The sequence below is a fragment of the Pongo abelii genome, chromosome 6, assembly GCF_028885655.2.
Source record: "Pongo abelii isolate AG06213 chromosome 6, NHGRI_mPonAbe1-v2.0_pri, whole genome shotgun sequence".
Taxonomy (NCBI): Eukaryota; Metazoa; Chordata; class Mammalia; order Primates; family Hominidae; genus Pongo; species Pongo abelii.
In genome coordinates, this window is record NC_071991.2 from 2,610,001 (window position 1) to 2,624,133 (window position 14,133).

At 59.3% G+C, this 14,133-nt stretch overlaps 1 protein-coding gene across 2 annotated transcripts in view; it reads right to left on the minus strand.

Moving 5' to 3' along the window:
• Positions 1 to 14,133, minus strand: part of TTYH3 (tweety family member 3) — a 33,636-nt gene that overhangs the window by 9,195 nt on the left and 10,308 nt on the right. For both annotated transcript variants that reach the window (XM_024241271.3, XM_054545694.2), the window contains exons 2-11: positions 9,737 to 9,906; positions 9,498 to 9,609; positions 9,113 to 9,333; positions 8,695 to 8,790; positions 7,153 to 7,225; positions 6,803 to 6,878; positions 4,550 to 4,605; positions 3,782 to 3,874; positions 701 to 793; positions 351 to 487 (exon numbers count right to left, since the gene is read on the minus strand). In XM_024241271.3, the coding sequence (XP_024097039.1) occupies positions 351 to 487; positions 701 to 793; positions 3,782 to 3,874; positions 4,550 to 4,605; positions 6,803 to 6,878; positions 7,153 to 7,225; positions 8,695 to 8,790; positions 9,113 to 9,333; positions 9,498 to 9,609; positions 9,737 to 9,906 (1,127 nt within the window). The remainder of the gene's footprint in view (positions 1 to 350; positions 488 to 700; positions 794 to 3,781; positions 3,875 to 4,549; positions 4,606 to 6,802; positions 6,879 to 7,152; positions 7,226 to 8,694; positions 8,791 to 9,112; positions 9,334 to 9,497; positions 9,610 to 9,736; positions 9,907 to 14,133) is intronic.

Below are 14,133 nucleotides of genomic sequence, written 5' to 3' on the forward strand. Positions count from 1 at the left end.
CCTGGGAGGCGGTACAGAGTAGACAGTCTGAGGCCAGTTCTCAGGGCATAGGGCACAGAGCCAGTCTGGGGAGGCAAGAGACCCCAGTCCTCCCCGCTGCCTGCTCCGGACTCCTGCAACCCAGGCCGGGAGCTCCTCCAGGCTGTTTTCCTCCTGTGAAATGAGGATGCTCACCTGGGAACCAGCAGCCTCAGAGACGCTAGAGAGGCCTAGGGAGGGTCACGAGGTGAGGAAGTGTCTGTCCCTCACCTCTGGGACTGGCACACGGGTGTCCATAAAGGCATGCCCCTGAAGCGTCTTGCATGCCACGTGGCCTGGGGCAAGCTCCCGCGACCCCCGGGGCCCCTCACCTCTTCTGCTGCCAGGTGTGCGGGACGCTGCAGACGATGGAGCTGAACATGAGGGCTGTGACGAAGGAGAAGAGGGCCAGGTAGATGAGGCCCTCCACGCCATCATAGCAGAAGCCGGTCAGTGCTTGCACGTAGTCCTGAGGCCGCGGGACGAGATGACAGGATCCAGAGACAGGGAGGGTGGAGGGGGCAGCGTGAGGCCTTCAGCCCAGCCATGGCGGCCTGGACCGCCCCCCAGAGGCAGGGCTGAGGACCCACTGTCTGCTGAGGGTCCCCGTCCTCCTGAGCAGCTGCTCCCCTGTTCCCACCCTACAAGCTGCCATGGCCCTGTCCCAGGCCCTGCCTCTCACCAGATGCAGGCTGCGGCAGTCCACCAGGGCGGTGAGGTGCTGCAGGTTCACCTCCGTGCCATTCAGCACCTCCTGGACGCGGAGGAGGGGGTCCTGGGGGGCACGCACCACAGATGGTCAGCACTTCATTTGGACGGGGGACCTTGAGCCAGCCTCGCTCCATCTTGGAAGCCCCCAGGTCTCCCTCCACCCCATAATCTGAGACTGAGATACCCCCCACCCTGGGGTCTCAGTGCAGGTCCTGAGGACAAGGACTCTGGGCCTTGAGAAACGGCGACCCCAGGCCCCTCCCCAGACCCATGGGGTCCACCAAGGACATGAGGACCCGGAAGCGCCTGCCCAGTGTGGTTGCCACTGCGTGAAGACAGACCTACCTTTATTGTAATGGGAGAAACAGCGAACCCCCACGTGTCTACTGACACGGACCTGCTCTGCTTTTAAAAGTATTATTTCAAGGAACAGTTAAAGACAAGGCAAAAGTCTCATGTTGACTGACAAAACTCTCCATGCAGAGTGAGCGCAGTCCTGTAATGTGTCCATGTGCTCACCGGTGCTCACGTGTGTGCATGTGTGTGCACCTGTGCATGGACACCACCAGCTCTGTCTCATGCCTGGAGAAACGGCTGCACAGAAACACTGCCAGGCTGACAGCAACCTGAAATGGATTTTGGGGCCGGGAGCGGTGGCTCACACCTGTAATCCCAGCGCTTTGGGAGGCCAAGGCGGGTGGATCACTTGAGGCCAAGAGTTGGAGACCAGCCTGGGCAACATGGTGAAACCCTGTCTCTACTAAAAATACAAAAATTAGCTGGGCGTGGTGGCGCACGCCTGTAATCCCAGCTACTCAGGAGGCTGAGGCAGGAGAATCGCTTAACCCGGGAGGGGGAGGTTGCTGTGAGTTGAGATCACACCACTGCACTCCAGCCTGGGCAAGAGAGTAAAACCCTGTCTCAAAAAAAAAAAAAAAAAAAAAGGATTTCGGGATAATAGAGCCTACTGTTATGGGCTGAATGGTGCCTCCAGAATTCCTGTGTTGCAGTCCTAACCCCCAGGACCTCAGAAAGGGGCTGCATTTGGAGACACAGCATTTAAAGAGGTGTTGAAGGTAAACCAAGGTCACATGGGTGGGTCCTAGCCCCATGTGACGGGTGTCCTTATAAGAAGAGGAAAATTAGCTGGGTGTGGTGCAGGCACCTGTAATCGCAGCTACTCAGCAGGAGAATCGCTGGAACCCAGGAGGCAGAGGTTGCGGTGAGCCGAGATTGTGCCACTGCACTCTAGCCTGGGCGACAGAGTGAGACTCTGTCTCAAAAAAATAAATAAATAAAAATAAAAAAGAAGAGGAGATCAGGACACAGACACCCACAGAGGGATGGCCCTGCGAAGACACTGGGAGAAGACACCGTCTACAAGCAAAAGGGAGGCCGTGGAAGAAGCCAGCCCTGCCCAGAGCTGTGAGATGATAAACGTTTGCTGCGGAGGCTGCCACGTCTGGGCTGCCGTGCTATGGAGGTCCCAGGAAACGAATCCACCTCCCTACCCATTCAAGTGCAAAAACACCAAGAGGGAGCTCTAGCTGTAACAGAAATTCTAAAAAGTAACTTTAAATCAAAGCAATGTGTGTGTGTGTGTATTTTTTACTTAATTTTTATTTATATGTGTGTGTATATATGTTATATATATATACAGATACATACAGAGAGAGAGAGAGAGAGACAAACAGGGTCTTGCTCTGTTGCCCAGGCTGGGGTGAACTGGTGCCATCACAGCTCACTGAAGCTTTGAACTCCCAGGCTCAAGCAATCCTCCTGCCTCAGCCTCCCGTGTAGCTGGAATTACAGGTGTGCTTCACCACGCCTAGTTTTTGTGTTTTTTTGTAGAATGGGGTCTTGCTATGTTGCCCAGGATGGTCTTGAACTCGTGGGCTCAAGTGATCCCCTTGCCTCAGTCCCTCAAAGTGCTGAGATGACAGGCATGAGTGCCGTGCCCAGCCCTGTGTGTATATACACATTTGTTTGCTTTTATCTTTGTGAAGAGCTCCTTGGAGAAGGGCCAGCTGCTCCCAAATGGAGTCTGAGACCCACACTTGTGCCCACAGACACCCACAGTGCTGGGGCGGTGTGCACAGGGGCAGGGATCCCCATGGGTGGACCAAACACCTCCAAAGAGATTTTGGTTTTATTAGGAGTATAGCGACATATTTATTTTTTATTATTATTTTATTCTTTGAGACAGAGTCTTGCTCTGTCGCCCAGGCTGGAGTGCAGTGGCATGATCTCCGCTCACTGCAATCTCCGCCTCCCAGGTTCAAGTGATTCTCCTGCCTCAGCCTCCGGAGTAGCTGGGATTACAGGCGCGTACCACTACGCCCAGCTAATTTATGTATTTTTAGTAGAGATGGGGTTTCACCATGTTGGCCAGGCTGGTATTGAATTCCTGGGCTCAAGTGATTCACCCACCTCAGCCTCCCAAAGTGCTGGGATTACAGGCGTGAGCCACCACGCTGGGCCCTTATTTTATTTTATTTTTTTTAACATATTGTAATGCAGAAATGCCTGGGCCCAGAACACTACAGGGAAAAACAAGAATCCTCTCAAATTTCCACAATGCCCCCAGGGCACTCACCCAGAGAATGGATCTGATTCTGTTACTCTCTTCCCTCATCTCTTTCCATTTTCTTCAATTTTTTTTAAATATAAAGAGCTCGTATTACTTTTTAAATAAAGAATAAAGTTATTTTTTAAAAGTTGGGTGTGGTGGCTCACGTCTGTCATCCCAGACCTGAGACCCACCTGGGCAACATAGCAAGACCCCATCTCAAAAGAAATGATTTTTAAAACCTACCAAAAATTCCCAAGGGAAAGGAATGAAGGAGAGAGGAAGGGGAAGAAAAAAGAGGCCTAACGCAGAAAGGGCTGGAGGAGGAAAGAGGAACACCTCCCAAGCCAACACCAGGTCCCCACTCAGCCAGCATGGTGCCATCTCCAAATCTGCCCTGAGCTGTGTTTGCACCACAAATTCCTTTCATGCTGAGAAAAGACGACCCCTGCCTGCCCCAGTGCCTACTCCACAGCCCCTCACCTTAGTGGCCGGCTGCTCCCAGGGGACGGTCCTCAGAAGCTCAGCCACGACATCTTGCATCTCCACCAGCGCCTTGTGGCTGCCCGACAGCTTCTGCTCCAGAGAGGAGACCAAGTCCATGGGTGCCACTGGGTCCGCCCGCCTCTCCCTCCCCAGGACCCTCCAATGTGGGGCCACCAGCAAGGCGTCCAGCCTGGGAGGCCATCAAGGCTCCGCCCTGCAGGCCAACAGGGCACTCCCTGCCCTTGCTTCCCTCGGGACACAACCAGAGACCACAGAGCCCTGAGGTGGCAACAGCCAACCACGCACCCACACCAGCAAGCAAAGCACAGTCACACGGCCCTCAGGATTCAAAGGGTCACGTGCTACCGGTGAAATGACAGGCAGTGCGTACAGGGCTTGACCAGCTGGTGCGGCCGACCTCTTCAAATTCCCCCACCAGGACGCCTGAACACAGTTACCCTACAGAGGCATCCCTGGGGCTCCTCCTTCCCCCACCAAAGCCAACCCAAGGAGCAAAAGCAGTCCCAGCAATGCAGGTGCATTGAGCAGGTCCCCCCGAAAGGCTCTGAGCCAGGTCACCAGGTCACCGGTGTGGTAACTCCAGGGGCCATTGGTGACATCCACACAGCCTTTGTCCAGCTCCCTCCCCAAGTTCCCCAGTCCTGCAGGCTGAGGAGCCAGGCGCCAGGCCTGCTGGGCCCCTCCACACACAGCAATGTGCTTCAGACTCTCCTGAAGCCCAGTCCTGGCCTCCCAGGCTCTCACCTGCTGGAAGGGGTTGGCGGCGCGGGGTGAGCAGGCCAGGTAGTACTGCAGGATGTCTGCGGAGAGACGTCAGGGCAGGCTGAGCCGCAACGGCTGTCCCTGTGAGACTGCGTGCACGTGTGCCTGTGTCTGCACACAGGTCTTCAGGGCACGTCTGCGTGCATGTTTACATGTGTGCATGGGTGTCTGCGTGCACTTGTTTACACATGTGCACGTGTCTGCACGTTTACTTACACATGCACGTGTGTGCACGTTTATGTGTGCATATATACCTGTGTGCATGTGTCTGTGTGTTTATATGTGCATGTCTGTGTGTGCATGTGTCTTTGCATGTGTGTCTGCATGCATTTACACACATGCATATGTCTGTGCGTGTGGCAGTGGGGTCTGGGCTCCCATCAAGCCAGGGTCCCCACACACTGCCCCTTGCCTGGGTTCCACCTTCTGAACTCTTTACAAGTTCAGTTCTTCCAATTATAAAAGAACATTTAAAAAAAATTTTTTTAAAGTTGAAAAAATGATGAAAGTATTTATTAACATAGGAGAGCACCAGGTATCACTGCGGCCACCTGTGCAGTGAAGCCAGCGTGGATGGCCTTGCTGCCTTCTGGGAGGGGCTGTCTGGCCCGCAGGCTGGAGCTCACACTTACATGTGTGCATGTACACGTGTAGGGGGCAATGCTCATACTTGATGAGACCCCCAAAGGCTGCCGGCAGTAGGGACCTGGAGGGACCAGGATGATAGCACCGGGGCCAAGGACAGTGGTGGGTAGCACTGAGCGGTCACCAGCCCTCCCCGTCCCCAGCAGAGCGGGCCCACCCCTCCACCCTCGCCCCCGAGGACAAAGTGAGTGGGCGGCAGATGACTTTTCCTCCGGGAGGCTCTTCAGGCTTTGGTGGAAATGGTTCCTTCAACAAAGGCAGGTAAAAAACCAGCCCACAAGCCAATCCTGTAGCCTCCAGGGACAAAGGGTGGCAGGACGGTCACTTTCAAGGTCATTCAGTAACCCCCACCCCCACAGGGACAGGCCTTCTATTTTCTATTTGGGAACACACAATAATTCCACAATGGGGGCCTGAGAAGCTTAACACACTGACGGCACCCCGATCTCCAGATTCCCACGTCCACCTGCCTCTGTGACGTCCAACACACATCGCAAACCTCCCAAGGGGGCCGAAACTCCCGATGCCCCAGCTCCCTGCCCCCCACCTCCAGACCTGCTCCCCTACCCGCAGTACAGCTCATGGTCCCACAGCACAGAGCTGCTGAGACCAGGGATGCCAACTCCTGCTCTGTCCCTCTCGCTCCCTACATCCAACTGACTGGGAAGTCCTGCCAGCTCCGCCCTCAAAGCCCATCCCTGTCCACCTTTTGCTCCATTTATTCAAGCCCCTGCTGTCTCCTGCTTGAGGCATCCTCCTCACCCACTCTTGTAACCCCTGAGGCCTGAGGAAGCTTTGAAAGGGACCTTCAATCATGGGTCAAATCTCTGCCCTGCCTCCCTCCCTCCAATGGCCTCCCCTGGAATAAAGCGAAGCTTGCCACAGTGACTCAGCCCCACTGGCCTCCCACCTTCCGTTCTCCCCTCGGGTCTGCCTCCTGCCTCGGGGCCCTTAGAAGAGATGCAGCGTCCTGGCTTTACTTTTTTTTTTTTTTTTTTTTGAGATGGAGTTTCACTCTTGTTGCCCAGGCTGGAGTGCAGTGGTGCGATCTCGGCTCACTGCAACCTCCACCTCCTGGGTTCAAGCAATTCTCATGCCTCAGTCTCCGGAGTAGCTGGGATTACAGGCACCCACCACCACACCCAGCTCATTTGTGTATTTTTAGTAGAGACAGGGTTTTGCTATGTTGGCCAGACTGCTCTTGAACTCCCGACCTCAGGTGATCCACCCGCCTCGGCCTCCCAAAGTGCTAGGATTACAGGTGTGAGCCACTGTGCCCAGCCCTCTGGCTGTACTTTAATGCCACCCGTTTGACCTCCCCTGGGCACCTACTCGAAGCAGCCCTGGGTCATCTGCCGCTCCCCCCGCCCTGTGGGCAACCGCCACCCCACACAGTTCCTGTCATTCTTTGCAGAGCCTCCCACTTGGGAAAGGTGGTCCTGTTTGCTCACTAGCGTCTCGGCCTGGGACCTGTCTCCCTGAGACCATGGGCCCACAGGGCAGGGGTGTCTCGGCCTCAGCCACCTCACTCTTTTGGCTCAGCCCAACCCTGGGGAACCCGCTCAGACATGGTTGTGGACACAGACTCACCCCCACTCAGCACCGAGTACTCCTCCACCATTTTGGTCACGTAGGTATCAGGGTCCACACAGAAGTCGCTGGAGCCCTGAGGTGGGCATGGGCAAGCAAGAGGGGGTGACCAAGCTGGGCCTAAAGGGAAGCTCTCAGGGGTAGAACCCAGCCCCTGGAGTCTGCTTTTAACTCAGGAGGGTGGACTGTGAATCTGGGGTTACAGGCGGACTGTGTCCATGGTGGGTCCCCACCGCTCTTGGGACCCAGTGCCCGGGGAAGATGGGAGGGGAGAGGAGTGTGGCTTCCCCTCGTCCCTCCCCCAGTGCCCAGGTCCAGCAGCCGGGGACCTCACCCCCTCTGCCACTCACCACGGACACAGCCAGCTCCAAGCCCAGCGCACCCCAGCTGATGACCAGGGCCAGGACTCCCAGCAGGCAGACCCTGGGGCAGAGACAGCCAGTCAGCAAGCCCCCAGGCCAGGGTGGGGGCTGTGCCACCTGCCGGGCTGCAGGCCAGAAGGCAGGTCCCAGTGCACGTCAGGGGTCAGCCCACACATGGGCTGGGGCTCTTCCTACGGCCTGGCCTCAGCCAGAGCTGCCCACAGCCCAGGGCCCAGATGGATCCCTCTCCTGGGTGGGGTGGGGCTCAGAGATCTGAGCTGGAAGCAGGACTGGAGGGCCAGGTGGCTCTCGGGGCCCTGCCCCTCCTGTCCCCCAGGTCCCTCTCCAGGTCCCTCTCCTGAACAGGCGACAGTGTCCACTTTCACGTGGGTCCCTGTAACCCACTGCCCACGTAGCAGCCCAAGGGGCCTGATAATCTCAGCTAGATCAAGCCCTCCTGTGCAGAACCCTCGCTCAGCAACTGGGGACATAGAGCTCTTGCTATGGCACTGGCCTCTCCCTCATCTGTGCATACCCCACTGCAGGTGCCCCCACCACGAGTCCCCCATATCCCAGTTCAGGCCCCCAAAACATACCCCAGTGCAGGCCCCATACCCCACTGCAGGCCCCACACCCCACTGCAGGCCCCATACCCCACTGCAGGCCCCACACCCCACTGCAGGCCTGCATACCCCACTGCGGGCGCCACACCCCACTACACACTGTCATCCTTCCTGTCTGTCCAGACGTCTCTTACTCCCTCGGGTTCCTGCTCAATCCCTCCTCGCTCAGGTCTCCTTGGGCACGGCGTGAAGCTGCACCCCCCCAACCACCCTACTGCAGGCCTGCACACCACCCCAGCTTTTCCTCTCCGGGGTGCTATCACCTCTGGCCCATGCCACGTTTCCCTCATTCTGCTCCTCTGTGGCCTGTGAGTGCCACGTAGGGGGAGGCTGTGTGTTCTCCCATCTCTCCCAGGCCTGGCCCAGGGAGGCACCAGCCATGGCCGTGCAGCTGTGCAGTGAAGGGCAGTGACAACACCTCACCTCCCACAGAGGAGCTGCCGCTCTCTCTCCCTTCCAAATGAGGAGACCAAGGCCCAGCACCAATAAGCCACCTGCCCAAGGTCACCCTCCTAGTGAGCCAGAGCTGGGGCTGGAACCCAGGCTGCCCCAGGGCCAAGGATGGAAGGGGTGGAGGAAGGAGCCCCAGCCTGGTCTCTGGGTGGCCCCAGGCACTCGGAGACCTGAGCAGGTTGCTTCAGGTCCTGGGCTACAAGTGCCCCACGTGCAGACTCTTGCAGGAAATCAAGGGCTGGGGGCAAGTGTGCTGGGATGCTGGCCACAGGGGCACCGGCCACAGGCACGGAAGGGGCATCTCAGAGCAGGCCCAGTGCAGGGGGGTCCCGCTCAGCCCCCACCGCAGAGCTTGTGGCTAGGATCTGCAGATGAGGTGGGGGAAGGGGTACCATGGTGCCTTGCCCTGCCCCTCCGCTTCGGGCCCACAGGGGGCCGACACCCCCAGACTCACCCCACCAGGATGCCCTTGGAGCTGCGGATGAGGCCAACCAGCACCAGGAGGCAGATGATGACGTCCAGCAGCAGCAGGCCCAGGTAGCCCAGCCACCTGCAGGCAAACCTGGGAGTGGGCCAAGGCACAGGGATGCGGGGCCAGGGAGTGGGGTGCCAGGGGCCCTTGAGGGGGAGCTGAGGCCAGCAGCCTGGCACCCTGGAGGTCATTCAGAGTGTCTGGGTCATGGGGACTGGTGTCAGTTCTTGAGAAAGGCTCCCATTAGGGGAACCCCAGCCACTGCCTGTGACCTCCTCCAGTGGCCCTGGGCCACCCCCGGCCCATCAGGCCTCAAGTACTAGGTGCTGAGAGCAAAACTGGCCCAAGGAGGGTGATGCTTGCCCAGGTGGGGCGGGCAGGGAAGAGGGTCTGGCCTCACCTGTACCAGTCGTAGAGATCCACCTGCTCCGCCAGCACCTCCAGCGACACCGCCGTGTTCCTCCAAAAGGGGATGGCGGCCGTGTAGCCCAGCAGCGTCTCCAGCAAGCCCTGCAGCCTCTGTACGGCTCGCAGGGGCTCGGGCCGCCCGGCCAGCTGCCGCTCCAGGGTCTGCAGGCTGGGCTCCGCCGTGTGGTTCAGCCCCACCGCCGTGTCCCACACCTGCGCCGGACCCGCGGGCGTGAGGCTGGGAGCGCGCCCCCCTCGCCCCAGAGGCTGGGTCCCTCCTGCACAGCCCCAGTCCCGGCTGCCCCGCCCGTCCTCGCGCAGACGTGGGGCTCCGGAGCAGCAAGAGTGCTCCTGGCCCCAACGCTGCGGCCACTCACGCGGTCCTGGACCCCGGCCACCGTGCGGTTGGCGTGGCGGAGCGAGTAGGTGGCCCTATGGATGCCATCACTGGTCTCCCCGTTGCCGTAGAATCCCACTGCGATGCCGGCGCTGGAGAGGGCGGGGGCATGAGGGCGGGGCCTGGAGATGTAGCCCCGCCCACCCATGACACTCCATCCCCGCCCCCTCGGGCCGCCCTCTCTGGCCCCGCCCTCCGGCCCCGCCCCACCGCGCTCACCTGCACACCAGCGTGGCGATGATGACACACCAGGCCGTGCAGCAGCAGTCGGCGTCCAGGTGCTCCTCGCTCTTGCGCCGCCGGCAGCACAGCCAGAAGGAGTAGAAGAGCAGGAAGAGGAGGTCCAGGGCGAGGCAGGCCAGGGCGGCGGCCCCCAGCAGCAGCAGCGCCTGAGGGCAGGCAGGAAGCGGCGCTGGAGGGGTGGACCCCCAGCCCAGAGCCCCACGCCCCGCCCCAGCAGGGGACCTGGCGCAGACTCCCATTTAATTCTGCCCCCAGCCCTGAGAGGTGGGTGGGCCCCATCCCCGACTTGTAGGTGAGGTATGGAGGCTCTCACCACCTCAGTGATGCACCTGGGGTCACCCACGCCTGGACCCCACACCTGGTACCCCGTTCTCGCCATCCTCAAGGCTGCACAGCATCAAGACTCCATAGCCAGTAGGAGGGGCCAGGTGAATCGACTCCAGGCCTCCGTGGCTCCAGCAAGGGCACGTGTCCCCTCCCCACCGGGTCCCCAGAGTCCAGGGCAGGTGCTCAGGACGTCTGCCCCACCAGGCCCCAAGGAGAGGCGCTGGATGGAGGTAGCCAGAGAATGTGGGTGACAAACGAGGACCCAGCAGGCTGGTGAGCCAGCATCCTTGCAGCCACAGCCCCACTAGGGAGGTCCTTCCACCTCTCCAAGCCTGGTTTATCTTCTGTAGAAAGAAGTGCTGCTGAGCTGGGCGAGGTGGCTCACGCCTGTAATCCCAGCACTTTGGGAGGCCGAGGCGGGCAGATCACCTGAGGTCAGGAGTTTGAGACCAGCCTGGCCAACATGGTGAAACCCGTCTCTACTAAAAGTACAAAAATTAGCTGGACGTGGTGACGGGTGCCTGTAATCCCAGCTACTCAGGAGGCTGAGGCAGGAGGATTGCTTGAACCCGGGTGGCGGAGGTTGCAGTGAGCCGAGATTGCACCACTGCACTCCAGCCTGGGTGACAAGAGCAAGACACTGTCTAAAAAAAAAAAAAAAAAAAAAAGTGCTGCTGCCCCCACGAAGAAGCGAAGCCCTAGGGAGGGGGCTGCCGGCATCAGCTACTGTCCTCACCCCCAGCCGGAGACAGCCCCAGGACCCCAGGGCCCATCCCCATCTCAGGCCCAGAACTCTCCTACCTGAGTCCTGGCGGGATCCCCCACCCCAGCTGTAGTCCTGAGGTTTTCAGGTCTGGTAGGGCTGGTAGGAAAATGGGGAGCCTGTGGGGGACTGAACCCCCTCTTGCTGACCATGAAAGTGTTTCTGAGGGGTGAACATGGAAGAGGCCCCATCAGGAGTCTGATCCTGTCTGGGGTCTGTGCACCGAGAAGCCGCACTCAGGGATGGGCACTGTCCATGAAGTGCCCCCACTCTGGATAAGATGGTGGGGCTGGCCCCACACTGCTACAGGCTGCATACGGGTGCCCCATCGGACACACAGCCCTGTCTGGCTCCAAGCACGGCCTTCTGGTGTGGCTCTCCCCAGATCTCTGAACACAAAAGCCAGACCACAGAACAGACACCAGAGCTCCCCTGTCCCGAGGCCAGGCGACCCCCACAGGAAGTGGCTAATTTGATGCAACAGTGACATTTCCTGAGCACCCACTGCGGGGAGGGAGGGTAACGTGGCCCCAGAGCTGTCCCTTCTCCTGGCACTGCACTTGATCTGCCTGGCCGAGTGCTCTCACCCCATTTCATCCACAGGGAAACTGGGCTTCAGAGAAGCTACAGAGAAAGCACACAGGCCCTGCAACCCCAGGTCCCTGGATTCAGCATAGCCCTGACCCCGGCTCAGCCCTCCAGAACCTCCACACACTTCCTGTGCCAGGGGGAGGGATGGGGAGCTGACACAGGGCTGCACCTCATCATGGGGTCAGGGGCTAACTTGGGGGTGCCCATGGGGGGGTGTCAGCAGCTGGGGCCCTCAGTGTGTGGGGTGGCCACCAGGCATACCTGCACTGCCCTCATTGGCACTACTGCAGAGAAACGCCTCCCTCACCGCATCTCAATGCTTCAGCAGTGTGGCCCTCTGGGGCCCCAGCCTTGGCAGCTGCTAGGGCAGATCGTCCCCTGCCTGGCCCCCCTTGGGATGAGAGGCTTAGCCACAGTGGGCACTGGGATTGCTGCTGGATCTCCCAGGAGACGGTTGCCAGGCAGTGGGAGGATGGCGTGTCCTGCCCTCTAGGAAGCCAGCCGACGCCCACACCCGAAGGCGGCCTTTCCACCTCCACCCAGCCAGGGAGGTGCTGACCAGCCCGGCACACCCAGAAATGAGCCGCCATGGTCCAAAGCCACGTCGGTGTGTCTACAGCTGCCCAGCAGCCAGCAATCTGGGCACTGCAGAGCATCAGGGGTGGGTACCCTCCCACTCCTTCAGCCATGCACAAGTGCCTACCGCCCCTGCAATGGCAGGAGGACTGCTGGGCCCTGCACCCCCACCCTCCTGGGGCAGGCCCTGGGGCTGGCACCAGAGCCACTGAAACTGAATCAGCTCTGGGCGGTCTCATGGTCCCAGGGAGCTCATGTCACAGAGGGGTCCTCAGGGCCCAGTAGGGCTTACCCAAGATCACACAGGGAGGCGGAGACAGTCCAGTCACTTGGTGGGGCCTCATATTAACAGTCCCAGGATGGTGCCCATGCTCTGCACTCAGTGGGTTGTCTATAAACGTTAGGGAGCTTGGAAAAGCCACACTCTGGGGCTCCCTGGGTCTGCCCTTGCCTATGTGGGGCTGGGAATGGAGTGGAGGTGCTGACCCCACCGGCTGTGACTGCAGGCCCTGCCAGTAGCCTCCTTATAGCTCAGAGGCCAAGGGCAGAACAGACCTGTAGGGGCAGCTGACCATGCCCCCCAGGACCAGAGCTCCACAGGACCCATGCCCACATCTACACTTCCATCCACAGGGCCTCCCCTGGGCTCCCATGGCCTGGGGGCCATGTCAACCAGCCGCATCTTGGCCCTGGGCTGGTCATACTCCTCCAGCGAGCCCTCCCTCTGCTCTCCACTTGCAGAGGCCTCCCCAGTCCCTGGCTGGAGTCACCCTCGCTCCCCCGAGAGTCACGTGGGACATGACTCTAGGAGGGCCTGTCTGTACTGTACCCCACATCCGGGACTCACAGCCTCGCAGGGAAACTCCTCCTGGGGTGAGGAGCTGGAGACTGGAAGAGCAGGTCAATCCCAGACATGTATTACGCAGAGCCTAAACAGGTATCCTGCTGTGACCTCTGCAGCCACCGGCCTGGCATGTCCACCCAGAGCTCGGGGCATCAGCATGCATCAAAGGGCTTCCAGGTCCAGATCACTTCCTCGGCGGCGCCAGAGCCACCCACTCCCACTTGCCAGATGAGAAAACGGAGGCAGAGCGAGATAAGCCCTGGCCAAACAGGATCTGGGCGAGGCAAGCCGGTCCCTCAGATGGCACTGCCCTGGTGCGGAGGGCTGATGCCCAGGGGCAGTGGGCAGGGGACACCCATGCCTGGTGGGGAGAGGCTGCTAAGCACCAGGCACCCTCGCCCTTGGGGCCACCCGCAGGGTGGTGAGGCAGCACAGGCACTCAGCATCATCATAAGTGAACTGTGAAGCCTGCTGGATGGTGAGAGACGCTGAGAAAAACAGAAAAGGCAGCACAGGAGCTGGAGTACCGGGGAGTCTACGATTTTTTTTTTTTGAGACAGAGTCTCGCTCTGTCGCCCAGGCTGGAGTGCAGTGGCGCGATCTCAGCTCACTGCAAGCTCCGCCTCCCGGGTTCACGCCATTCTCCTGCCTCAGCCTCCTGAGTAGCTGGGACTACAGGCGCCAGCCACCACGCCCGGCTAATTTTTTGTATTTTTAATAGAGACGGGGTTTCACTGTGTTAGCCAGGATGGTCTCGATCTGCTGACCTCATGATCTGCCCGCCTTGGCCTCCTAAAGTGCTGGGATTACAGGTGTGAGCCGCCACGCCCAGCCTTTTTTTTTTTTTTTTTTTGAGATGTAATTTCACTCATGTTGCCCAAGCTGGAGTGCAGTGGTGTGATCTCGGTTCACTGAAACCTCCGCCTCCTGGGTTCAAGCCATTCTCCTGCCTCAGCCTCCCGAGTAGCTGGGATTACAGGCGCCCACCACCAATGCCCGGCTAATTTTGTATTTTTAGTAGAGACGGGGTTTCACCATGTTGGCCAGGCTGGTCTCAAACTCCTGACCTCAGGTGATCCGCCCGCCTTAGCTTCCCAAAGTGCTGGGATTGCAGACGTGTGCCACCGCACCCAGCCCAAGTCTACTATTAAAAAAAAAAAAAAAAAAGAAAAAAAATTATTTTAGAGACAGGGTCTTGCTCTGTGGCCCAGGCTGGAGTGCAGTGGCACGATCACTGCTCACTGCAGCCTCAATCTCCTGGGCTTAAGTGAT